Source organism: Salvelinus alpinus, chromosome 16 (assembly GCF_045679555.1).
Source record: "Salvelinus alpinus chromosome 16, SLU_Salpinus.1, whole genome shotgun sequence".
NCBI classification, from domain to species: domain Eukaryota; kingdom Metazoa; phylum Chordata; class Actinopteri; order Salmoniformes; family Salmonidae; genus Salvelinus; species Salvelinus alpinus.
In genome coordinates this window covers 56,102,318-56,129,569 of record NC_092101.1, presented here as the reverse complement: position 1 = coordinate 56,129,569, position 27,252 = coordinate 56,102,318, and the positions used below count along the sequence as shown (strand labels likewise).

The window sequence follows — 27,252 nt, the reverse complement described above, 5'->3', positions numbered from 1 at the left end:
TATCTCCATGGACAACAGGTCAGGGTCACTGACTAGTACATTATCTCCATGGACAACAGGTCAGGGTCACTGACTAGTACATTATCTCCATGGACAACAGGTCAGGGTTACTGACTAGTACATTATCTCCATGGACAACAGGTCAGGGTTACTGACTAGTACATTATCTCCATGGACAACAGGTCAGGTCACTGACTAATACATTATCTCCATGGACAACAGGTCAGGGTCACTGACTAGTACATTATCTCCATGGACAACAGGTCAGGGTTACTGACTAGTACATTATCTCCATGGACAACAGGTCAGGGTTACTGATTAGTACATTATCTCCATGGACAACAGGTCAGAGTCACTGACTAGTACATTATCTCCATGGACAACAGGTCAGGGTTACTGACTAGTACATTATCTCCATGGACAACAGGTCAGGGTTACTGACTAGTACATTATCTCCATGGACAACAGGTCAGGGTCACTGACTAATACATTATCTCCATGGACAACAGGTCAGGGTTACTGACTAGTACATTATCTCCATGGACAACAGGTCAGGGTTACTGACTAGTACATTATCTCCATGGACAACAGGTCAGGGTTACTGATTAGTACATTATCTCCATGGACAACAGGTCAGGGTCACTGACTAGTACATTATCTCCATGGACAACAGGTCAGGGTTACTGACTAGTACATTATCTCCATGGACAACAGGTCAGGGTCACTGACTAATACATTATCTCCATGGACAACAGGTCAGGGTTACTGACTAGTACATTATCTCCATGGACAACAGGTCAGGGTCACTGACTAATACATTATCTCCATGGACAACAGGTCAGGGTCACTGACTAGTACATTATCTCCATGGACAACAGGTCAGGGTCAGGGTCACTGACTAGTACATTATCTCCATGGACAACAGGTCAGGGTTACTGACTAGTACATTATCTCCATGGACAACAGGTCAGGGTTACTGATTAGTACATTATCTCCATGGACAACAGGTCAGGGTCACTGACTAGTACATTATCTCCATGGACAACAGGTCAGGGTTACTGACTAGTACATTATCTCCATGGACAACAGGTCAGGGTCACTGACTAATACATTATCTCCATGGACAACAGGTCAGGGTCACTGACTAATACATTATCTCCATGGACAACAGGTCAGGGTTACTGACTAGTACATTATCTCCATGGACAACAGGTCAGGGTCACTGACTAGTACATTATCTCCATGGACAACAGGTCAGGGTCACTGACTAATACATTATCTCCATGGACAACAGGTCAGGGTTACTGACTAGTACATTATCTCCATGGATAACAGGTCAGGGTCACTGACTAGTACATTATCTCCATGGACAACAGGTCAGGGTTACTGACTAGTACATTATCTCCATGGACAACAGGTCAGGGTCAGGGTCACTGACTAGTACATTATCTCCATGGACAACAGGTCAGGGTTACTGACTAGTACATTATCTCCATGGACAACAGGTCAGGGTTACTGACTAGTACATTATCTCCATGGACAACAGGTCAGGGTCAGGGTCACTGACTAGTACATTATCTCCATGGACAACAGGTCAGGGTCACTGACTAGTACATTATCTCCATGGACAACAGGTCAGGGTCAGACAGGAGTTACAGGTCAGAGGTCAGGGTCACTCACTGGCACATTCTATCTCCATGGGTGACAGGGGGGTGCTGTTGGCCAGGTAAGAGGCGTGGAGGCCCAGCAGGAGTCCCAGGTTCCTCTCTGTGTCGATGAGGGGGGAGCACAGGCTGCTCAGGTCTGGGGTGGTCACTGTCTCCTGGTTGGGCTGGAGGACACAGGGTACGGAGAGAGGACACCGGGAACGGAGAGAGGACACCGGGAACGGAGAGAGGACACCGGGAACGGAGAGAGGACACCGGGAACGGAGAGAGGACACAGGGAACGGAGAGAGGACACAGGGAACGGAGAGAGGACACAGGGAACGGAGAGAGGACACAGGGAACGGAGAGAGGACACAGGGAACGGAGAGAGGACACAGGGAACGGAGAGAGAACACAGGGAACGGAGAGAGGACACAGGGAACAGATATACCGTTAAAAAAAACTTTTCTGAGACTGCACCGAGATTATATCGATGTTCAATGCCTAGTCGGGGACTATTCTGAGACTTTTAAGACTATTCAAAACGTGTTCCAACACTAATCAAAGACAAAGAACAACAGTGAGAAGTCTAACAGCTCTGAAGGAAGAACGATACATAGATACACACCTCTCTGTACTGTCCAACACAGAAAGCCTGCATGGACACCCTGGTGTCTTCAAACTGCAGGGCTGCTTCCAAGGCAACAACGGGGTCTTCTCCTGTAAACTGGGCTATAAAGGAGGGGAGGAGGTGACACCACAACACACATTGAAGAATAAATTACATCAGTCAAAATGAAACGTCATTAAATAAGTATAGAATGAATAGATTGGTAAAAGACAACTCTAAACCATAAAATATGCTGTTCTACAGTTCCAAAAGGACCTCAGTCGATCACAATACTTCTACAACAACACAACAGTCAAAAAGAGACAGTTGGTATTTGAACGCCTGTGTTTCTCCACAGTTCAACGTACCCAGGATGCTGTTCCCAGTGAGCGACTGGGCCTGGAAGTCTTTAATGTCGTAGACTTTCCCGTCGATGACGGTCCAGAAGCCGCCATCTTTGTTGTGGTTCTCCAGGTCGGCCTTGCGGATCAGAGACATCTCCTCGTTGTTCTTAGAGCTCTGCCCTGTGAAGAACGAGCCTGCCGCAGCAGACACACACTAGTTACATTCTAACCACAACTAACCCACCACACACACTAGTTACATTCTAACCACAACTAACCCACCACACACAACTAGTTACATTCTAACCACAACTAACCCACCACACACACTAGTTACATTCTAACCACAACTAACCCACCACACACAACTAGTTACATTCTAACCACAACTAACCCACCACACACAACTAGTTACATTCTAACCACAACTAACCCACCACACACACTAGTTACATTCTAACCACAACTAACCCACCACACACACTAGTTACATTCTAACCACAACTAACCCACCACACACACTAGTTACATTCTAACCACAACTAACCCACCACACACACTAGTTACATTCTAACCACAACTAACCCACCACACACACTAGTTACATTCTAACCACAACTAACCCACCACACACACTAGTTACATTCTAACCACAACTAACCCACCACACACAACTAGTTACATTCTAGCCACAACTAACCACTAACCCACAACTAGTTACATTCTAACCACAACTAACCACTAACCCACAACTAGTTACATTCTAACCACAACTAACCACTAACCCACAACTAGTTACATTCTAACCACAACTAACCACTAACCCACAACTAGTTACATTCTAACCACAACTAACCACTAACCCACAACTAGTTACATTCTAACCACAACTAACCCACCACACACACTAGTTACATTCTAACCACAACTAACCCACCACACACACTAGTTACATTCTAACCACAACTAACCCACCACACACACTAGTTACATTCTAACCACAACTAACCCACCACACACACTAGTTACATTCTAACCACAACTAACCCACCACACACACTAGTTACATTCTAACCACAACTAACCCACCACACACACTAGTTACATTCTAACCACAACTAACCCACCACACACACTAGTTACATTCTAACCACAACTAACCCACCACACACAACTAGTTACATTCTAACCACAACTAACCACTAACCCACAACTAGTTACATTCTAACCACAACTAACCACTAACCCACAACTAGTTACATTCTAACCACAACTAACCACTAACCCACAACTAGTTACATTCTAACCACAACTAACCACTAACCCACAACTAGTTACATTCTAACCACAACTAACCCACCACACACAACTAGTTACATTCTAACCACAACTAACCACTAACCCACAACTAGTTACATTCTAACCACAACTAACCACTAACCCACAACTAGTTACATTCTAACCACAACTAACCCACCACACACAACTAGTTACATTTTAACCACAACTAACCACTAACCCACAACTAGTTACATTCTAACCACAACTAACCACTAACCCACAACTAGTTACATTCTAACCACAACTAACCCACCACACACAACTAGTTACATTTTAACCACAACTAACCCACCACACACACTAGTTACATTCTGACCACCACTAACCCACCACACACACTAGTTACATTTTAACCACAACTAATCACTAACCCAGCTCACACAACTAGTTACATTCTAACCACAACTAACCCACCACACACAACTAGTTACATTCTAGCCACAACGAACCACTAACCCACCTCACACAACTAGTTACATTCTAGCCACAACTAACCACTAACACAGCTCACACAACTAGTTCAATTCTAACCACAACTAACCACTAACCCAGCTCACACAACTAGTTCAATTCTAACCACAATTAACCACCTCACACAACTAGTTACATTCTAACCACAACTAACCACTAACCCACAACTAGTTACATTCTAACCACAACTAACCACTAACCTACCTCACACAACTAGTTACATTCTAACCACAACTAACCACTAGTTACATTCTAACCACTAGTTACATTCTAACCACAACTAACCACTAACCCACAACTAGTTACATTCTAACCACAACTAACCACTAACCCACAACTAGTTACATTCTAACCACAACTAACCACTAACCCACAACTAATTACATTCTAACCACAACTAACCACTAACCCACAACTAGTTACATTCTAACCACAACTAACCACTAACCCACAACTAGTTACATTCTAACCACAACTAACCACTAGTTACATTCTAACCACTAGTTACATTCTAACCACAACTAACCACTAGTTACATTCTAACCACAACTAACCACTAACCCACAACTAGTTACATTCTAACCACAACTAACCACTAACCCACAACTAGTTACATTCTAACCACAACTAACCACTAACCCACAACTAGTTACATTCTAACCACAACTAACCCACCACACACAACTAGTTACATTCTAACCACAACTAACCACTAACCCACAACTAGTTACATTCTAACCACAACTAACCACTAACCCACAACTAGTTACATTCTAACATACTGAAACACTCCACATGTAACCAACCAAATGCTCCAGTCTAGGTGTAAATTCACCAGTCATTCCCCACTCTTCAACCCTCCATGCACCTCTGGTCCTGTACCCCTGACCCCCCCCCAGGAGGCTCTGTACCCCCCCCCCCCCCCCCCCAGGAGGCTCTGTACCCCCCCCCCCTCCCCTCTCCCCCAGGAGGCTCTGTACCCCCCCCCCCTCCCCTCTCCCCCAGGAGGCTCTGTACCCCCCCCCCCCCCCCAGGAGGCTCTGTAACCCCCCCCCTCCCCTCTCCCCCAGGAGGCTCTGTACCCCCCCCCCCCCCCTCCCCTCTCCCCCAGGAGGCTCTGTACCCATGATGCCGGGCCAGGCCAGGTCTTCGTTGTCGTCCCGCTCGTGTCCAGGCGCCAGGTGGTTGAAGCGGTCCAGATGTTCCAGCAGTCCAGCCAGCAGAGGGATGGAGCCAGTCTCCTGCATCAGGCCAGCGTCCATGGTCAGCAGCAACACGATGGACACCACCAGCTCGGGGAGGAGAACACCTACAGGCCAACACGAAAAACAGATCCTTGTTCATCTGCTTACCCGATGGGTATATAACATTCTCACATCATACTGCCTCAAACAGGTATGAGTCAGGGTTGATCAAATTGGAAGGAATTGGAAGGATCTGGAATTTCAGTTTCATTCCTAAATTGGAATGGAATTGGAATTTCAGTTTAATTCCTAAATTGGAATGGAATTGATCCGAGCCCTGGTCTGAGTACAGCAGATTTAGATTAACCAGAGTAATACTAACCAGTGAGGTCACCCTCGATGACCCGGGACACTTCATTAAAGTGTCGGTGTCCGGTGAAGGCAATGCTGGTAGCCACAGGGAGGATGTCTCCAATGTGAGTACACAGTAGGGCGATGTACTTCTTCAACAGAGACCCCACACCCAGCAGCTCTGGGTCTGCAGGAAGGAAATATTGGCAATATATATACACTGCTCAAAAAAATAAAGGGAACACTTAAACACCACAATGTAACTCCAAGTCAATCACACTTCTGTGAAATCAAACTGTCCACTTAGGAAGCAACACTGATTGACAATACATTTCACATGCTGTTGTGCAAATGGAATAGACAAAAGGTGGAAATTATAGGCAATTAGCAAGACACCCCCAATAAAGGAGTGGTTCTGCAGGTGGTGACCACAGACCACTTCTCAGTTCCTATGCTTCCTGGCTGATGTTTTAGTCACTTTTGAATGCTGGCGGTGCTTTCACTCTAGTGGTAGCATGAGACGCAGTCTACAACCCACACAAGTGGCTGAGGTAGTGCAGTTCATCCAGGATGGCACATCAATGCGAGCTGTGGCAAGAAGGTTTGCTGTGTCTGTCAGCGTAGTGTCCAGAGCATGGAGGCGCTACCAGGAGACAGGCCAGAACATCAGGAGACGTGGAGGAGGCCGTAGGAGGGCAACAACCCAGCAGCAGGACCGCTACCTCCGCCTTTGTGCAAGGAGGAGCACTGCCAGAGCCCTGCAAAATGACCTCCAGCAGGCCACAAATGTGCATGTGTCAGCATATGGTCTCACAAGGAGTCTGAGGATCTCATCTCGTTACCTAATGGCAGTCAGGCTACCTCTGGCGAGCACATGGAGGGCTGTGCGGCCCCCCAAAGAAATGCCACCCCACACCATGACTCACCCACCGCCAAAGCGGTCATGCTGGAGGATGTTGCAGGCAGCAGAACGTTCTCCACGGCGTCTCCAGACTCTGTCACGTCTGTCACATGTGCTCATGTGCTCAGTGTGAACCTGCTGTAATCTGTGAAGAGCACAGGGCGCCAGTGGAGAATTTGCCAATCTTGGTGTTCTCTGGCAAATGCCAAACGTCCTGCACGGTGCTGGGCTGTAAGCACAACCCCCACCTGTGGACGTCGGGCCCTCATACCACCCTCATGGAGTCTGTTTCTGACCGTTTGAGCAGACACATGCACACAGCAAAGCACGTGTTTTGTGATAATTGCACTGTGATGTACATTTTGTGTGAAAAACTAAAACAAAATGTTTTTCAGTTAGGGATTTTTCTTAAAGTTAAGAATACAAATTTAGCTTGAACGTTTAAACGTTCACAACCCTAATGAGGAGTGTGATGACTCACTGTGTCCGTTGGTGTTTTCGGTGCCGTTGACCCCCAGGTAGAGTTTGCTGACCAGCAGCCTCTGAAAGCGCAGCAGTAGGTCCAGGGAGGCCGAGCGCTCTTTACTGACGTGCTCCGCGTCCACACCGCTAGATATCCTCCTGGCCGCGTCCTTCAGTCTGCCGATGGTCTGGGAGGCTATGTTCCTGAGGGATCAAAACAATACCTTTAAGTTCATTCTGTACATTATTCACCCCATTTGGCGAGATGTACAACCACCGCAAGGTGACTACTATATGTGGGAGACACCCATAAAGTATACAAATTCTTCTGGATAAATAACAGTTTTTGTTCCTCAATACAGGCAGGCTGGTGCTTGTCAGGGTAAACGTGATCTTCCTGTCTGGGTTGGCGCCCCCCCCCCCTGGGTTGTGCCGTGGCGGAGATCTTTGTGGGCTATACTCGGCCTTGTCTCAGGATGGTAAGTTGGTGGTTGAAGCTATACCTCTAGTGGTGTGGGGGCTGTGCCTTGGCAAAGTGGGTGGGGTTATATTTTATTTTAGGCTGGGTTTCTGTACAGCACTTCGAGATATTAGCTGATGTACGAAGGGCTTTATAAAATAAACTTGATTTGTTTTGATTTAAACGTTGTACATTTTGGGAAGGATCAGAATCTACAACTCAGTCCAGTGTGAACTACCCACCTCAGTAGCTGCTGTACGAGCTGGACCAGGGGCAGGCTCTGTTTCCCAGCGGACTCGTATATCCCGGTGTTGATGAGGTCTTTGTCCAGGGTGGTGCGGCAGCGCAGCATGGTGGAGGCGTTGGCCTCCTGCTCATCAACGTCCTTCTCTTTCTGGACATCCTTCCTCGCCTCGATGTCCTAGTGGATAACAGATCATTAGAATTAGAAATCGAACATCACTGAGTATCACTTTTCATATTGTCAAGCATAGTGGTGGCTGTATCATGTTATGGGTATGCTTGTCATCGTTAAGGACTGAGGAGTTTTTTAGGATAAAAATTAACAGAATAGAACTAAGCACAGGAAAAATCCTAGAGGAAAACCTGGTTCATTCAGCATGCTTTCCAACAGACACTGGGAGACAAATTCACCTTTCACCAGGACAATAACCTAAAACACAAGTCCAAATCTATACCGGAGTTAGTTACCAAGACGACATTGAATGTTCCTGAGTGGCCTAGACTGGGTAAACTCTTAGAGACTTACCCAGAAAGACTCACAGCTGTAATAAATGTCAAACGTCATTCACATTTTTTATTTTGTTTAGATAGTTGACAAAATATGACAATTAAATACATTTTAATCACACTTTGAAATGTGGCATTCTACAGAATGGCCCATTTCAGACGCCATAATATGGTCCAGAACGCTTGGTATGCAGGGACATACCACTAACATCAACGGCAGATTTATTCTTACTATAGAGAATCATATCTATCTGCCAGACAAAGACTACTCCAAGTATGAACAAATGATTGTCTGAGAGACTGGGAGAGTGGCGAGCGGTAGTGGGAGAGGGGCGAGCGGTAGTGGGAGAGGGGCGAGCGGTAGTGGGAGAGGGGCGAGCGGTAGTGGGAGAGGGGCGAGCGGTAGCGAGCGGTAGTGGGAGAGGGGCGAGCGGTAGTGGGAGAGGGGCGAGCGGTAGTGGGAGAGGGGCGAGCGGTAGTGGGAGAGGGGCGAGCGGTAGTGGGAGAGCATTAAACCCACTGACCTGGATCCCAGCCATGATGGTAGTGTTCAGAGCAGTAAACACACTGACCTGTAGCTCAGCTGTGATGGCTGCGTTGAGAGCAGACTCCAGCCCTCCGTCCGCCATCAGACTGCTGACCAACAGGTCGATCATGAAGCGACGTCCAGGACTGACGCTCATCTCGTTACCAGATGCTGAGGACAGAGAGACAAACCACTGAGCAACTCAAAACACCCTAAAATACTGAGGACAGAGAGACAAACCACTGAGCAACTCAAAACACACTAAAATACTGAGGACAGAGAGACAAACCACTGAGCAACTCAAAACACACTAAAATACTGAGGACAGAGAGAGACAAACCACTGAGCAACTCAAAACACACTAAAATACTGAGGACGGAGAGAGACAAACCACTGAGCAACTCAAAACACACTAAAATACTGAGGACAGAGAGAGACAAACCACTGAGCAACTCAAAACACACTAAAATACTGAGGACAGAGAGAGACAAACCACTGAGCAACTCAAAACACACTAAAATACTGAGGACAGAGAGAGACAAACCACTGAGCAACTCAAAACACACTAAAATACTGAGGACAGAGAGAGACAAACCACTGAGCAACTCAAAACACACTAAAATACTGAGGACAGAGAGAGACAAACCACTGAGCAACTCAAAACACACTAAAATACTGAGGACAGAGAGACACAAACCACTGAGCAACTCAAAACACAGTAAAATACTGAGGACAGAGAGACAAACCACTGAGCAACTCAAAACACACTAAAATACTGAGGACAGAGAGACAAACCACTGAGCAACTCAAAACACACTAAAATACTGAGGACAGAGAGACAAACCACTGAGCAACTCAAAACACACTAAAATACTGAGGACAGAGAGACAAACCACTGAGCAACTCAAAACACACTAAAATACTGAGGACAGAGAGAGACAAACCACTGAGCAACTCAAAACACACTAAAATACTGAGGACAGAGAGACACAAACCACTGAGCAACTCAAAACACACTAAAATACTGAGGACAGAGAGACAAACCACTGAGCAACTCAAAACACACTAAAATACTGAGGACAGAGAGAGACAAACCACTGAGCAACTCAAAACACACTAAAATACTGAGGACAGAGAGAGACAAACCACTGAGCAACTCAAAACACACTAAAATACTGAGGACAGAGAGACACAAACCACTGAGCAACTCAAAACACAGTAAAATACTGAGGACAGAGACACAAACCACTGAGCAACTCAAAACACACTAAAATACTGAGGACAGAGAGACACAAACCACTGAGCAACGCAAAACACACTAAAATACTGAGGACAGAGAGACAAACCACTGAGCAACTCAAAACACACTAAAATACTGAGGACAGAGAGACAAACCACTGAGCAACTCAAAACACACTAAAATACTGAGGACAGAGAGAGACAAACCACTGAGCAACTCAAAACACACTAAAATACTGAGGACAGAGAGACAAACCACTGAGCAACTCAAAACACACTAAAATACTGAGGACAGAGAGACAGAAACTTACCCCACTAGACAATCCAAGGTTGTGGGTTTAATTCCCTCATGGATCTCATACACATACAACAAAAATGCGATGTACATTAAGTTGTTATTCGATAATAGTGTCTGCTAAGAGGAGAACTGACCTGTGTTGGGTAGTAGTGAGGACAGTGCCCTGGCCCTCTCCTCCGCAGTAGGGAGCAGCACTGACCAACCACTCTGTAGCACGGCCTGGGCAGCTGATTGGATGGTGTTGAGGACTCCGGCGTTGGAGGCTAGCGTCACTACGGTCTGCTTCAGGTTGTTGAGCAACCCGCTGCCCAGCCCCAGACCCAACTCCTCAGGGTCCATCTGGTTACTGATGGCTGCATGGAGCTACGGACAACACAAATAAAACATCAGACTACACATTCTCAAGTTTGTAGAAAACCATTTGAAACACCTTCTGAAAGACAATTTTCATATATCAGACACATCAAGTCATCCGGAACAATCTATAAAGACATCAACTACAATACAAGTCATCCGGAACAATCTATAAAGACATGAACCTCATCTTGTAGTGTTGTAGAAGCTCCGAGTGAAAAACCTCCTTACCTGAAGCCTGAGCAGGTTAAGGGAAGCGACCACCATGCACTCCTTCTCTTGCGGCGGGGGCCAATCGGAAGAGCCGTCCATGCCCTCGCTCACCTGACGCAAGAGCAGATCCAGCTGCTCAAAGGTCACAGGGCACACGTCCACTACGAAGGGCACGCGCTGCCCCACAGACCACTCTGAGCAGGACGACCACGCAAAGCTCTACAGACACAAGACCAGCAGAAAACAGACAGGGGTCAGTGTCACCCAGACAGGGGTCAGTGTCACCCAGACAGGGGTCAGTGTCACCCAGACAGGGGTCAGTGTCACCCAGACAGGGGTCAGTGTCACCCAGACAGGGGTCAGTGTCACCCATTAAAACAATGGACAGATACTAGAAGGGCACGCGCTGCCCCACAGAACAGGAGGATGTGTTGCCCCATCCCCCATCCAAGTGTTGCCCCATCCCCCATCCAAGTGTTGCCCCACCCCCATCCAAGTGTTGCCCCATCCCCCATCCAAGTGCTGCCCCACCCCCATCCAAGTGTTGCCCCATCCCCCATCCAAGTGTTGCCCCACCCCCATCCAAGTGTTGCCCCACCCCCCATCCAAGTGTTGCCCCACCCCCATCCAAGTGTTGCCCCATCCAAGTGTTGCCCCACCCCCATCCAAGTGTTGCCCCATCCCCCATCCAAGTGTTGCCCCGCCCCCCATCCAAGTGTTGCCCCGCCCCCCATCCAAGTGTTGCCCCATCCAAGTGTTGCCCCACCCCCATCCAAGTGTTGCCCCACCCCCCATCCAAGTGTTGCCCCATCCCCCATCCAAGTGTTGCCCCATCCAAGTGTTGCCCCATCCAAGTGTTGCCCCACCCCCATCCAAGTGTTGCCCCACCCCCATCCAAGTGTTGCCCCATCCCCCATCCAAGTGCTGCCCCACCCCCATCCAAGTGTTGCCCCATCCCCCATCCAAGTGTTGCCCCACCCCCATCCAAGTGTTGCCCCATCCCCCATCCAAGTGCTGCCCCACCCCCATCCAAGTGTTGCCCCATCCCCCATCCAAGTGTTGCCCCACCCCCATCCAAGTGTTGCCCCACCCCCCATCCAAGTGTTGCCCCACCCCCATCCAAGTGTTGCCCCATCCAAGTGTTGCCCCACCCCCATCCAAGTGTTGCCCCATCCCCCATCCAAGTGTTGCCCCGCCCCCCATCCAAGTGTTGCCCCGCCCCCCATCCAAGTGTTGCCCCATCCAAGTGTTGCCCCACCCCCATCCAAGTGTTGCCCCACCCCCCATCCAAGTGTTGCCCCATCCCCCATCCAAGTGTTGCCCCACCCCCCATCCAAGTGTTGCCCCATCCCCCATCCAAGTGTTGCCCCATCCAAGTGTTGCCCCATCCAAGTGTTGCCCCACCCCCATCCAAGTGTTGCCCCACCCCCATCCAAGTGTTGCCCCATCCCCATCCAAGTGTTGCCCCACCCCCATCCAAGTGTTGCCCCATCCAAGTGTTGCCCCATTCCCCATCCAAGTGTTGCCCCACCCCCATCCAAGTGTTGCCCCATCCCCCATCCAAGTGTTGCCCCACCCCCATCCAAGTGTTGCCCCACCCCCATCCAAGTGTTGCCCCATCCCCCATCCAAGTGTTGCCCCACCCCCCATCCAAGTGTTGCCCCACCCCCCATCCAAGTGTTGCCCCACCCCCCATCCAAGTGTTGCCCCACCCCCCATCCAAGTGTTGCCCCACCCCCCATCCAAGTGTTGCCCCATCCAAGTGTTGCCCCACCCCCCATCCAAGTGTTGCCCCATCCCCCATCCAAGTGTTGCCCCATCCCCCATCCAAGTGTTGCCCCACCCCCATCCAAGTGTTGCCCCATCCAAGTGTTGCCCCACCCCCATCCAAGTGTTGCCCCACCCCATCCAAGTGTTGCCCCACCCCCATCCAAGTGTTGCCCCACCCCATCCAAGTGTTGCCCCACCCCCCATCCAAGTGTTGCCCCACCCCCATCCAAGTGTTGCCCCACCCCCCATCCAAGTGTTGCCCCACCCCCCATCCAAGTGTTGCCCCACCCCCCATCCAAGTGTTGCCCCACCCCCCATCCAAGTGTTGCCCCACCCCCCATCCAAGTTGTCCATCCCAGCTTAACAGCAAAGGTTATCCTTTGTAATTTCTATATACCTAAACCTGACATTATTCCGCAGGTGAAAGACACCTGAACTCTCTCACCTGTCCTGGCCCACAGGAGACGCCCACTATGTGTTTGGAGTTGAGGCCTGGCAGGGCCTTGGGCTGCTTCTTGTTGGAGAACAGCGTATCAAAGTGCTGTAGCTTGTCGTTGCTGCCCCAGCTGTGGACCTCTCCTTCATCAGTCAGAGCCAGGCAGTGAGTGGAGCCGACCGCGATGTCCACCACTTTCTTCCCTAGAGGTAAAGGACAAAGAGACAGGGATACTAAGAGTCCCTCTATATCACCACAATTCCTTTAAATGGGATGGAAGTTCGCATTTTTCCCAGAAATCCAGAAAAACACTAGATTATTCTATATAGGAAAACATTAGTGTATGCCAATGTACATAAATAACTAGCCTACAGGTCAAAGTGTAGGTGGTAGTCTATGGTATTAACTACAGTCTATCACTGAAAGGCCCGCGTCTGTTGTTCTGACAGGAGACAAAGACCCGTGTCTGTTGTTCTGACAGGAGACTAAGACCCGTGTCTGTTGTTCTGACAGGAGACAAAGGCCCGTGTCTGTTGTTCTGACAGGAGACAAAGGCCCGTGTCTGTTGTTCTGACAGGAGACTAAGGCCCGTGTCTGTTGTTCTGACAGGAGACAAAGGCCCGTGTCTGTTGTTCTGACAGGAGACTAAGGCCCGTGTCTGTTGTTCTGACAGGAGACAAAGGCCCGTGTCTGTTGTTCTGACAGGAGACTAAGGCCCGTGTCTGTTGTTCTGACAGGAGACTAAGGCCCGTGTCTGTTGTTCTGACAGGAGACAAAGGCCCGTGTCTGTTGTTCTGACAGGAGACAAAGACCCGTGTCTGTTGTTCTGACAGGAGACTAAGGCCCGTGTCTGTTGTTCTGACAGGAGACAAAGACCCGTGTCTGTTGTTCTGACAGGAGACAAAGACCCGTGTCTGTTGTTCTGACAGGAGACAAAGACCCGTGTCTGTTGTTCTGACAGGAGACAAAGACCCGTGTCTGTTGTTCTGACAGGAGACAAAGACCCGTGTCTGTTGTTCTGACAGGAGACAAAGACCCGTGTCTGTTGTTCTGACAGGAGACAAAGACCCGTGTCTGTTGTTCTGACAGGCGACAAAGACCCGTGTCTGTTGCGCATTGCAACCTTGAGCTGAGGCAGTCCACATTTTGAAACTATTTAACCATAAACGTAATTCTTTAAATTCCTGGAAGTTATTTTATGAGGCATGTTCCAACCATAGGAACGTTAAGGGGATTTATAAAAACACTTTAGCAGGCCATCATTGTAAATACGAATTCTGGAATCAGGATGGAATGGGAAACCTCCAACTAGGAATCCTCCCCACTTCAGTAATCAACAGCATGTTGTAAACCTACGGATTACTGAGCCGAAAGGCTACTAACCTTGTAGACTGTCCAGCAGTTTGGGGTAGCGGACATGTTCCTCGGTACCGTGGCCGAGACGCTGGTTGTCTCCCTTCCCCCAGGTGTACACCTGTCCATCCTTGGTCTGCGCTACAGAGAACTGACTGCCACAGCACACCTTCACTATATCCAGGTCCTGAAGCTTCTCCACCAGCTTTGGGGTCTTACATCCGTCGCTGCCTCCACGACCCAGCTTCCCATAGTCCCCATCCCCCCACGACCACACCCGGCCTGGAGGGAGAGAGGGGAGGGTGGTAAAAGAGCTAACATTACAATGGGGTCAAATATGGAAAAGGTGTGACACCTTCAAATCTACTACAGGAAAATTACTTTCTACTACAGGCAAATACTCTGTCTACTACAGGCAAATACTCTGTCTACTACAGGCAAATACTCTGTCTACTACAGGCAAATACTCTGTCTTACAACTTTCAATCAAATAGTGTGTCACATTAATTAACATATATGACAGTGAAGGATAAGGCCCAGTAAATATTCCATTGTAATTGATCCTAGTGTCTCAGACCCCAGTATTCCATAGTAATTGATCCTAGTGTCCCCAGTTTCCGTAGTAATTGATCCTAGTGTCTCAGACCCCAGTAGTAATTGATCCTAGTGTCTCAGACCCCAGTAGTAATTGATCCTAGTGTCTCAGACCCCAGTATTCCATAGTAATTGATCCTAGTGTCTCAGACCCCAGTAGTAATTGATCCTAGTGTCTCAGACCCTCTCTCCTCTCACCGTTCTCTGTGACAGCCAGGGTCTGTGCATCTCCACTGCCACAGGCCACATCCAGCACCTTCAACCCCTTCAGAGCGGTCACCAGCATGGGAATAGTCTGGTCTTCACTGGAACCTACAGAGACAACATGGTCAGTCACAAGCCCAGACTCAAGGACATCATTCTAATACAGGAAGACATTAGCTGATGTTTAATATCATGATAAGGAATAGAAAGCTATGCTTGTCCTCATAATAAAGTCAGAGTTTAAAGTGCAGCTCTGAATGGTTAGGTCTAGTCCAGTAGTGGTTAGGTCTAGTCCAGTAGTGGTTAGGTCTAGTCCAGTAGTGGTCAGGTCTAGTCCAGTAGTGGTCAGGTCTAGTCCAGTAGTGGTCAGGTCTAGTCCAGTAGTGGTTAGGTCTAGTCCAGTAGTGGTCAGGTCTAGTCCAGTAGTGGTTAGGTCTAGTCCAGTAGTGGTTAGGTCTAGTCCAGTAGTGGTGAGGTCTAGTCCAGTAGTGGTGAGGTCTAGTCCAGTAGTGGTGAGGTCTAGTCCAGTAGTGGTCAGGTCTAGTCCAGTAGTGGTCAGGTCTAGTCCAGTAGTGGTCAGGTCTAGTCCAGTAGTGGTCAGGTCTAGTCCAGTAGTGGTCAGGTCTAGTCCAGTAGTGGTCAGGTCTAGTCCAGTAGTGGTCAGGTCTAGTCCAGTAGTGGTCAGGTCTAGTCCAGTAGTGGTCAGGTCTAGTCCAGTAGTGGTCAGGTCTAGTCCAGTAGTGGTCAGGTCTAGTCCAGTAGTGGTTAGGTCTAGTCCAGTAGTGGTCAGGTCTAGTCCAGTAGTGGTTAGGTCTAGTCCAGTAGTGGTTAGGTCTAGTCCAGTAGTGGTCAGGTCTAGTCCAGTAGTGGTCAGGTCTAGTCCAGTAGTGGTCAGGTCTAGTCCAGTAGTGGTCGGGTCTAGTCCAGTAGTGGTCGGGTCTAGTCCAGTAGTGGTCGGGTCTAGTCCAGCAGTGGTCGGGTCTAGTCCAGCAGTGGTCGGGTCTAGTCCAGCAGTGGTCGGGTCTAGTCCAGCAGTGGTCGGGTCTAGTCCAGCAGTGGTCGGGTCTAGTCCAGCAGTGGTCGGGTCTAGTCCCGTAGTGGTCAGGGCTAGTCCCGTAGTGGTCAGGTCTAGTCCAGTAGTGGTCAGGGCTAGTCCAGTAGTGGTCAGGTCTAGTCCAGTAGTGGTCAGGTCTAGTCCAGTAGTGGTCAGGTCTAGTCCAGTAGTGGTCAGGTCTAGTCCAGTAGTGGTCAGGTCTAGTCCAGTAGTGGTCAGGTCTAGTCCAGTAGTGGTCAGGTCTAGTCCAGTAGTGGTCAGGTCTAGTCCAGTAGTGGTCAGGTCTAGTCCAGTAGTGGTTAGGTCTAGTCCAGTAGTGGTCAGGTCTAGTCCAATAGTGGTCAGGTCTAGTCCAGTAGTGGTCAGGTCTAGTCCAGTAGTGGTCAGGTCTAGTCCAGTAGTGGTCAGGTCTAGTCCAGTAGTGGTCAGGTCTAGTCCAGTAGTGGTCAGGTCTAGTCCAGTAGTGGTCAGGTCTAGTCCAGTAGTGGTCAGATCTAGTCCAGTAGTGGTCAGGTCTAGTCCAATAGTGGTCAGGTCTAGTCCAGTAGTGGTCAGGTCTAGTCCAGTAGTGGTCAGGTCTAGTCCAGTAGTGGTCAGGTCTAGTCCAGTAGTGGTCAGGTCTAGTCCAGTAGTGGTCAGGTCTAGTCCAGTAGTGGTCAGGTCTAGTCCAGTAGTGGTCAGGTCTAGTCCAGTAGTGGTCAGGTCTAGTCCAATAGTGGTCAGGTCTAGTCCAGTAGTGGTCAGGTCTAGTCCAGTAGTGGTCAGGTCTAGTCCAGTAGTGTGACCAGGAGAAACAGGTAAAGGAGAGGCCTCACCGTGTCCCAGCCGTCCGTAGTTGCCCCTGCCCCAGGTGTACAACTCTCCATCAGCTGTGATGGCAGCGCTGTAGGTGCTCCCACAGGCTACCTGCACCACATTCTTCCCCGTCTGCTTCCCTGTGAACGCTGTGATCACTGCTGGCTCCTCCAGATACCTGGTGGGGGAGAGGAACAGGTTATGTTACCTCGGACAGCTAGGAGCAGAGGAACCTTAGCAGGCTATGCTGGTGATGAGCTGGTGTGGTGAGCCGGTGACGTAAATGTAACTGCGGAGGTGTCAGACAGTAACTGGATTTATCAACTTAGTAGACATGCAGAAGAAATCTGGTCGTATGCATGTTTTTGAGGGTAGCGTAATAACTTACGTGGTGTCTCCATGGCCAAGGCGACCTCCGTCTCCACAGCCCCAGGAGAAGACCTCTCCGTTGGCCGACAGGGCCAGGTAGTGCTGCCCGTCTGGATGTGCTGCCAGCTTCACTATCTTCCTGGAGGTCAGGGCGTGGACCAGCACGGGAGCCTAGTACGACAACAACAATATCCTCATCAGCACTGAAGTGATCAATATGGGCGTGGACCAGCACGGGAGCCTAGTACGACAACAACAATATCCTCATCAGCACTGAAGTGATCAATATCTTTTTCATTACGGCTGATGTATGAAATACACACATTTCCTGTCGGAGTTGAACATACTGCTGCTCTTGCTAGTATCACTGCTCTTAAGCATTATGTAAATAAAGAGCAGTGGTGTGGTTTCTTCTTTGTTCTCATCTTATTCAACGGTTACCATACACCTGCAACAGAGATAGCTCAGATGCGCGAGTGCATTTCGAATTTTGAGATTAACATAAATGACCAAAAGTATGTGGACACCTGCTCGTCCAACGTCTCATTCCAAATCATGGGCATTGATACGGTGCTAGTCACACAGAGAGAGACAACGGGTGCTAGTCACAGGGAGACAGAATGGTGACAGAATGAGCTCCAGTGAGTGACTGCTTCCTACCAGTGTGGTGACAGAATGAGCTCCAGTGAGTGACTGCCTCCTACCAGTGTGGTGACAGAATGAGCTCCAGTGAGTGACTGCTTCCTACCAGTGTGGTGACAGAATGAACTCCAGTGAGTGACTGCTTCCTACCAGTGTGGTGACAGAATGAGCTCCAGTGAGTGACTGCTTCCTACCAGTGTGGTGACAGAATGAGCTCCAGTGAGTGACTGCTTCCTACCAGTGTGGTGACAGAATGAGCTCCAGTGAGTGACTGCTTCCTACCAGTGTGGTGACAGAACGAGCTCCAGTGAGTGACTGCTTCCTACCAGTGTGGTGACAGAACGAGCTCCAGTGAGTGACTGCTTCCTACCAGTGTGGTGACAGAATGAGCTCCAGTGAGTGACTGCCTCCTACCAGTGTGGTGACAGAATGAGCTCCAGTGAGTGACTGCTTCCTGCCAGTGTGGTGACAGAATGAGCTCCAGTGAGTGACTGCTTCCTACCAGTGTGGTGACAGAATGAGCTCCAGTGAGTGACTGCTTCCTACCAGTGTGGTGACAGAATGAGCTCCAGTGAGTGACTGCTTCCTACCAGTGTGGTGACAGAATGAGCTCCAGTGAGTGACTGCCTCCTACCAGTGTGGTGACAGAATGAGCTCCAGTGAGTGACTGCTTCCTACCAGTGTGGTGACAGAATGAACTCCAGTGAGTGACTGCTTCCTACCAGTGTGGTGCTCTTGTAGTTCTGTGTGTAGACGGCTCCACTGCTAGCCAGGATGAGGAAGCCCTTCTCGGAACAGACTATCTGGGAAACCCCAAGGCCCGACAGAGCCTTGCACTGCACCGGACCGTTCACGTTGGCATACAGCTTCCAGCCTAGCAGCCCCCAGCCAATCACCTCCTGCAGAGTGCCCTGGGGGCGGGAGAGACAGGGTTAATGCAGCGATGCCATTGGTGCTTCAGTGGTCTACACAGTATGAAGTAGTCGTAGCATTGAAGGGGTTAATGGAAAAGGAAATCCTATGATGGAGAATACAGTTATATGTAAATAATATTCTAATATAACATATATAAATGATATTCTAATTTAACATATATAAATGCTATTCTAATATAACATATATAAATGATATTCTAATATAACATATATAAATGATATTCTAATATAACATATATAAATTATATTCTAATTTAACATATATAAATGATATTCTAATTTAACATATATAAATGATATTCTAATTTAACATATATAAATGATATTCTAATTTAACATATATAAATGATATTCTAATATAACATAAATGATATTCCAATATAACATATATCCTAATATAACATATATAAATGATATTCTAATATAACATATATAAATGATATTCTAATATAACATATATAAATTATATTCCAATATAACATATATAAATGCTATTCTAATATAACATAAAAAAAATTAATAACAGTATGGGGATGAGGTAGTTGGATGGGCTATTTACAGATGGGCTATGTACAGCTGCAGTGATCTGTGAGCTGCTCTGACAGATGATGCTCAAAGTTAGTGAGGGAGATATAAGACTCCAGCTTCAGTGATTTTTGCAGTTCGTTCCAGTCATTGGCAGCAGAGAACTGGAAGGAAAGGCGGCCAAAGGAGGAGTTGGCTTTGGGGACGACCAGTGAAATATACCTACGTAATCAACACACATCTTACTGTTGCAAGAATAAGCTTTATAAAACCATCACATTAAGTCCTTCATGCATAACACATGGCTTCATAATTTACCTGCATGTTGCCATGGTCCTCCAACAGAACGCACAGACAGAGAGAGAGAAGTTAGTAACGCACAGACAGAGAGAGAGAAGTTAGTAACAGAGTGAAGGCTTCCATTTACAAATCACAACATCCTGCACGATATGGTCCAAAATTCAAAATTGCAATTTTTTAAAATATTGCTATTTAGATCAAAAACACTTCGGGCGCCAGGTTGGCGGAACCAGAACCCTCTCATACGTAAACAATGTATGAATACATGACTATAAGTGTCTCTGGATGAAAGCGTCTGCTAAATGGCATATGATATTAATATATACTATGTTATTATTATAGAAATATAATGAATAGGATCTTCTAATTCTATGGTTGGTGTTGGTTGGCATGACAATGAATGAAAAGGTCAGTATAGTAGGAGTTGTGACAGAGTAGAAACCAAAGTGTTGGTCAGCGGTTCCCAGGGAACCCTAATTACATTTGAATTGAGATGTTATATTCAGTAAAAAAAAATCATGTTTTATTGTCACACCAGATAGGTGCAGTGAAATGTGTTGTTTTACAGGGTCAGCCATGGTAGTACAGCGCCCCTGGAGCAAATTAGGGTTAAGGGCCTTGCTCAAGGGCACATCGACACATTTTTCACCTTGTGTGCTAGGGGTATTCGAACCAGCGACCTTTCGATTACTGGCCCAACGCTACTCTATAACCGCAAAGCTAGCTGCCGCCCGTTTCTTAGAATATGCTTCACCTATTCCTCTCTAATTCAGAGCATCTGAATCTAGCGATCTTTGCTAGCTCAATGCATTTAGCTAGCCAGCTAGCTAGTTAGCCATTAGCAGCTACTGCAAATGTTTTTAGACATGTGGAGGTTGGTAAGACTAACTAAGTAGCGGTTTGCAGAGATAAAGATACAGAAAACATGGTGGATATGAAGAAGCAAAGTTGAAAGCAGCATTGTTCTTGTTTCTTGACTGCATGGGCTAGCTAACAGAAGCGTGCAGACTGAAGCAGCCATTTTCTCCTGATTGAGTGACAGGGGGTGGGGCTTGGTGTGTCACGTATGTCTGAAGCAAGCAGCCGCATGAGAGAGAGGGGGGGACTGGAGTGAGACGACAGAGTAAAACTATAAAACCGTGTAACACGTAGCATTTGAGAGAGAAAGACATTGCAGCATCTTACGATATGGATATTGCACATGTCGATATCACAAATTTGATTTAATTGTGCAGCCCTAATCCTGGCTCTCATAGTTTCAAGAAAAAGCTCCAAGCATGCTCTTTAGACTTCTCAAAGAAACGAAAGATCATTAAATCTGAGGAGAGCCTTACAGATACCCGATGCTGATCAACGGAAACACTGAAGACAGGGAAGCTGAGTAGAGCTGTCTTAACAGTGTACAGCACACAGTAGCAGGGCCGAGTCCAGACGGTAGTAGTACCTTGTGGGAGGTGGGGGAGCTGCAGTGCGAGGGAGAGCAGGGGGCGGCCAGGCGGTCCAGGTGAGCCATGATGACCACAGCCGTCTGTCTCAGGTCGATAGCCAAGTCATTGTCCTGGGGCAGCGTCAGGTAGCGCAGGAAACTCTCATTGGGACTCAGAGGGGCCCCCAGGATCTGGGGAGGAAGAACAGAGGAAACGACTGTGAACTGAAGGCAGTATCCTTCAGAAAGGATTCATATCCTTTGACTTACATTTTATTGTGTTACAGCTTGAATTCACAATGGAGTCAATTGGTGTCTCATCCATCTACACACAATACCTCCTAATGACGTCCCGGTACCTCCTAATGACGTCCCGGTACCTCCTAATGATGTCCCGGTACCCCATAATGACGTCCCGATACCCCATAATGACGTCACATTATAAAACTTATTTTCCACCATAATTTGCTAATAAATTCATAAAAAATCCTACAATGTGATTTTCTGGAAATGTTTCCCTCATTTTGTCTGTCATAGTTGAAGTGTACCTATGATGAAAATTACAGGCCTCTCTCATCTTTTTAAGTGGGAGAACTTGCACAATTGGTGGCTGACTAAATACTTTTTTGCCCCACTGTATATAGAAAAAATATTGATGAAACGTTGAATTTGGCCTTACTGCTATTAGCCCATAGAAACGCATTGAATAAGAGATTTTTTTTGTTGATACTTCAAGTGGTCTTAATTCCAAATCAAGTAGCGAAAAGATCCTTGGCATGACCTTCTTAAAACAATTATAGACAGCTTAGTAGAACGCCCAAAGTTATTTAGGCCATAACAAAGGGGGTGAATACCTATTGACTCAAGACATATTAGCTTTTCGAAAAACATAACTCCACTGATATTATGGGGTATTGTGTGTAGGCCAGTCCCCCCAAAACATCTCAATGTAATCCATTTTAAACTCAGGCTGTAACACAACAACATGTGGATAAAGTCAAGGGGTGTGAATACTTCCTGAAGGCTCTGTATTTGCTTAGGCTTAGTACTTAGTTTAGAAGACAGACAAATAAATGGGTTTTGATGCAACCCAGGACCTGGAGAGTAATGAGACCAGGTGTCTCAGAGTGCTGCTCTAGGATCAGGTCTCCCATGTCCAGGTAAATCCTATTGATTGTGATCTAAAAAGGTAAAACTGATCCTAAAATCAGCTTTATACAGAAAAGCATTATGAATACAGGCCCTGAGCTCACCTCCATCTCCTCATCAGGGCTGGGTTCCTCCTTGCTGCTGTGGATGTTGTGAAAACGCTGCAGGAGGGGGAGGAGGGGGGCGCTGGTCCCCTGGGTGGAGCGCTCATTGTCCATCTCCCTGGTCCCACTGTCCCACAGACGCAGCAGCAGCAGGACGGCAGACAGCAGCTGGCTGGAGAAGAGAATAGAGGAACTAGAATACGATACTATGGGCATGGTAAGTGTTGTCCCACTGACGCAGCAGTAGCAGGACAGTAGACAGTAGCTGGCTGGAGAGGACCGGCCAAAGAGGCCAGGTACTGTATGATATGAGGGGTGTGGTAGGTACTGTATGATATGAGGGGTGTGGTAGGTGCTGTATGATATGAGGGGTGTGGTAGGTACTGTATGATATGAGGGGTGTGGTAGGTGCAGTATGATATGTACTGTATGATATGAGGGGTGTGGTAGGTGCTGTATGATATGAGGGGTGTGGTAGGTACTGTATGATATGTACTGTATGATATGAGGGGTGTGGTAGGTACTGTATGATATGAGGGGTGTGGTAGGTGCAGTATGATATGAGGGGTGTGGTAGGTACTGTATGATATGTACTGTATGATATGAGGGGTGTGGTAGGTGCTGTATGATATGAGGGGTGTGGTAGGTACTGTATGATATGAGGGGTGTGGTAGGTGCAGTATGATATGAGGGGTGTGGTAGGTACTGTATGATATGTACTGTATGATATGAGGGGTGTGGTAGGTACTGTATGATATGAGGGGTGTGGTAGGTACTGTATGATATGAGGGGTGTGGTAGGTACTGTATGATATGAGGGGTGTGGTAGGTACTGTATGATATGAGGGGTGTGGTAGGTGCTGTATGATATGAGGGGTGTGGTAGGTGCTGTATGATATGAGGGGTGTGGTAGGTGCTGTATGATATGAGGGGTGTGGTAGGTGCTGTATGATATGAGGGGTGTGGTAGGTGCTGTATGATATGAGGGGTGTGGTAGGTACTGTATGATATGAGGGGTGTGGTAGGTACTGTATGATATGAGGGGTGTGGTAGGTACTGTATGATATGAGGGGTGTGGTAGGTGCAGTATGATATGAGGGGTGTGGTAGGTACTGTATGATATGAGGGGTGTGGTAGGTGCTGTATGATATGAGGGGTGTGGTAGGTGCTGTATGATATGTACTGTATGATATGAGGGGTGTGGTAGGTGCAGTATGATATGAGGGGTGTGGTAGGTGCAGTATGATATGAGGGGTGTGGTAGGTACTGTATGATATGAGGGGTAGGTGCAGTATGATATGAGGGGTGTGGTAGGTGCAGTATGATATGAGGGGTGTGGTAGGTGCAGTATGATATGAGGGGTGTGGTAGGTACTGTATGATATGAGGGGTGTGGTAGGTACTGTATGATATGAGGGGTGTGGTAGGTACTGTATGATATGAGGGGTGTGGTAGGTACTGTATGATATGAGGGGTGTGGTAGGTGCTGTATGATATGTACTGTATGATATGAGGGGTGTGGTAGGTACTGTATGATATGAGGGGTGTGGTAGGTACTGTATGATATGAGGGGTGTGGTAGGTACTGTATGATATGAGGGGTAGGTGCTGTATGATATGAGGGGTAGGTGCTGTATGATATGAGGGGTGTGGTAGGTACTGTATGATATGAGGGGTGTGGTAGGTACTGTATGATATGAGGGGTGTGGTAGGTACTGTATGATATGAGGGGTGTGGTAGGTGCAGTATGATATGAGGGGTGTGGTAGGTGCAGTATGATATGAGAGGTGTGGTAGGTACTGTATGATATGAGGGGTGTGGTAGGTACTGTATGATATGAGGGGTGTGGTAGGTACTGTATGATATGAGGGGTGTGGTAGGTACTGTATGATATGAGGGGTGTGGTAGGTACTGTATGATATGAGGGGTGGGGTAGGTGCAGTATGATATGAGGGGTGTGGTAGGTACTGTATGATATGAGGGGTGTGGTAGGTACTGTATGATATGAGGGGAGGGGTAGGTACTGTATGATATGAGGGGTAGGTACTGTATGATATGAGGGGTGTGGTAGGTACTGTATGATATGAGGGGTAGGTACTGTATGATATGAGGGGTAGGTGCTGTATGATATGAGGGGTGTGGTAGGTACTGTATGATATGAGGGGTAGGTACTGTATGATATGAGGGGTGTGGTAGGTACTGTATGATATGAGGGGTAGGTACTGTATGATATGAGGGGTAGGTGCTGTATGATATGAGGGGTAGGTGCTGTATGATATGAGGGGTGTGGTAGGTACTGTATGATATGAGGGGTGTGGTAGGTGCTGTATGATATGAGGGGTGTGGTAGGTACTGTATGATATGAGGGGTAGGTACCGTATGATATGAGGGGTAGGTACTGTATGATATGAGGGGTGTGGTAGGTGCAGTATGATATGAGGGGTGTGGTAGGTGCAGTATGATATGAGGGGTGTGGTAGGTACTGTATGATATGAGGGGTGTGGTAGGTACTGTATGATATGAGGGGTGTGGTAGGTACTGTATGATATGAGGGGTGTGGTAGGTGCAGTATGATATGAGGGGTGTGGTAGGTACTGTATGATATGAGGGGTGTGGTAGGTACTGTATGATATGAGGGGTGTGGTAGGTACTGTATGATATGTACTGTATGATATGAGGGGTGTGGTAGGTGCAGTATGATATGAGGGGTGTGGTAGGTACTGTATGATATGAGGGGTGTGGTAGGTACTGTATGATATGAGGGGTGTGGTAGGTACTGTATGATATGAGGGGTGTGGTAGGTACTGTATGATATGAGGGGTGTGGTAGGTACTGTATGATATGAGGGGTGTGGTAGGTACTGTATGATATGAGGGGTGTGGTAGGTACTGTATGATATGAGGGGTGTGGTAGGTACTGTATGATATGAGGGGTGTGGTAGGTACTGTATGATATGAGGGGTGTGGTAGGTACTGTATGATATGAGGGGTGTGGTAGGTACTGTATGATATGAGGGGTGTGGTAGGTACTGTATGATATGAGGGGTGTGGTAGGTACTGTATGATATGAGGGGTGTGGTAGGTACTGTATGATATGAGGGGTGTGGTAGGTACTGTATGATATGAGGGGTGTGGTAGGTGCTGTATGATATGAGGGGTGTGGTAGGTGCTGTATGATATGAGGGGTGTGGTAGGTACTGTATGATATGAGGGGTGTGGTAGGTACTGTATGATATGAGGGGTGCGGTAGGTACTGTATGATATGAGGGGTGCGGTAGGTACTGTATGATATGAGGGGTGCGGTAGGTGCTGTATGATATGAGGGGTGTGGTAGGTACTGTATGATATGAGGGGTGTGGTAGGTGCTGTATGATATGAGGGGTGTGGTAGGTACTGTATGATATGAGGGGTGTGGTAGGTGCTGTATGATATGAGGGGTGTGGTAGGTACTGTATGATATGAGGGGTGTGGTAGGTACTGTATGATATGAGGGGTGTGGTAGGTACTGTATGATATGAGGGGTGTGGTAGGTACTGTATGATATGAGGGGTGTGGTAGGTACTGTATGATATGAGGGGTGTGGTAGGTACTGTATGATATGAGGGGTGTGGTAGGTACTGTATGATATGAGGGGTGTGGTAGGTACTGTATGATATGAGGGGTGTGGTAGGTACTGTATGATATGAGGGGTGTGGTAGGTACTGTATGATATGAGGGGTGTGGTAGGTACTGTATGATATGAGGGGTGTGGTAGGTGCAGTATGATATGAGGGGTGTGGTAGGTACTGTATGATATGAGGGGTGTGGTAGGTGCAGTCACAGAGAATGAATCCCAAAAATATGTTTATTGTTTCCTCGTCTCCACCTCAAAAGACATTGGTGATGTTGACATCTAGCTAGTTAGGAAACCCCATGCACAGCTGGAGCCCTGAGCTGGATATCATTTCATTAACACATCTTAGACTTCTTACAGTTATACTAAACGTATATTTATAAGCAGTGGTCCTACCTCAGAGTGCCCCTCTGTACTGCCAGCTCCAGCAGGATGGCCAAGGCCAGGTGTTGGTCCTGTAGTGGGATGCTGCCTTTGGTACTGCCACTTCCATGGACATCACTGAAAACCAACCACACCGTTTCAATGACACGTCACTGAAAACCAACCATACAGTTTCAATAACACGTCCCTGAAAACCAACCATACAGTTTCAATAACACGTCACTGAAAACCAACCACACAGTTTCAATAACACGTCACTGAAAACCAACCACACAGTTTCAATAACACGTCACTGAAAACCAACCACAAAGTTTCAATAACACGTCACTGAAAACCAACCACACCGTTTCAATAACACGTCCCTGAAAACCAACCACACCGTTTCAATAACACGTCACTGAAAACCAACCACACCGTTTCAATAACACGTCACTGAAAACCAACCACAAAGTT

At 47.6% G+C, this 27,252-nt stretch overlaps 1 protein-coding gene across 12 annotated transcripts in view; it reads right to left on the bottom strand.

Annotated features, from left to right (window-relative positions):
- Positions 1–27,252, bottom strand: part of herc2 (HECT and RLD domain containing E3 ubiquitin protein ligase 2) — a gene marked incomplete at its 3' end in the record, with an annotated part of 169,836 nt that overhangs the window by 114,325 nt on the left and 28,259 nt on the right. For 10 of the 12 annotated variants that reach the window (XM_071346645.1, XM_071346646.1, XM_071346652.1 and 7 more), the window contains 19 exon segments: positions 1,681–1,831; positions 2,275–2,378; positions 2,625–2,795; positions 5,536–5,721; positions 5,979–6,134; positions 7,330–7,514; positions 8,013–8,191; positions 9,093–9,217; positions 10,718–10,946; positions 11,169–11,369; positions 13,366–13,559; positions 14,740–14,991; positions 15,502–15,615; positions 17,377–17,534; positions 17,745–17,896; positions 19,090–19,278; positions 21,572–21,745; positions 22,807–22,978; positions 26,812–26,916. In XM_071346645.1, the coding sequence (XP_071202746.1) occupies positions 1,681–1,831; positions 2,275–2,378; positions 2,625–2,795; positions 5,536–5,721; positions 5,979–6,134; positions 7,330–7,514; positions 8,013–8,191; positions 9,093–9,217; positions 10,718–10,946; positions 11,169–11,369; positions 13,366–13,559; positions 14,740–14,991; positions 15,502–15,615; positions 17,377–17,534; positions 17,745–17,896; positions 19,090–19,278; positions 21,572–21,745; positions 22,807–22,978; positions 26,812–26,916 (3,197 nt within the window). 12 annotated transcript variants of the gene reach the window in all.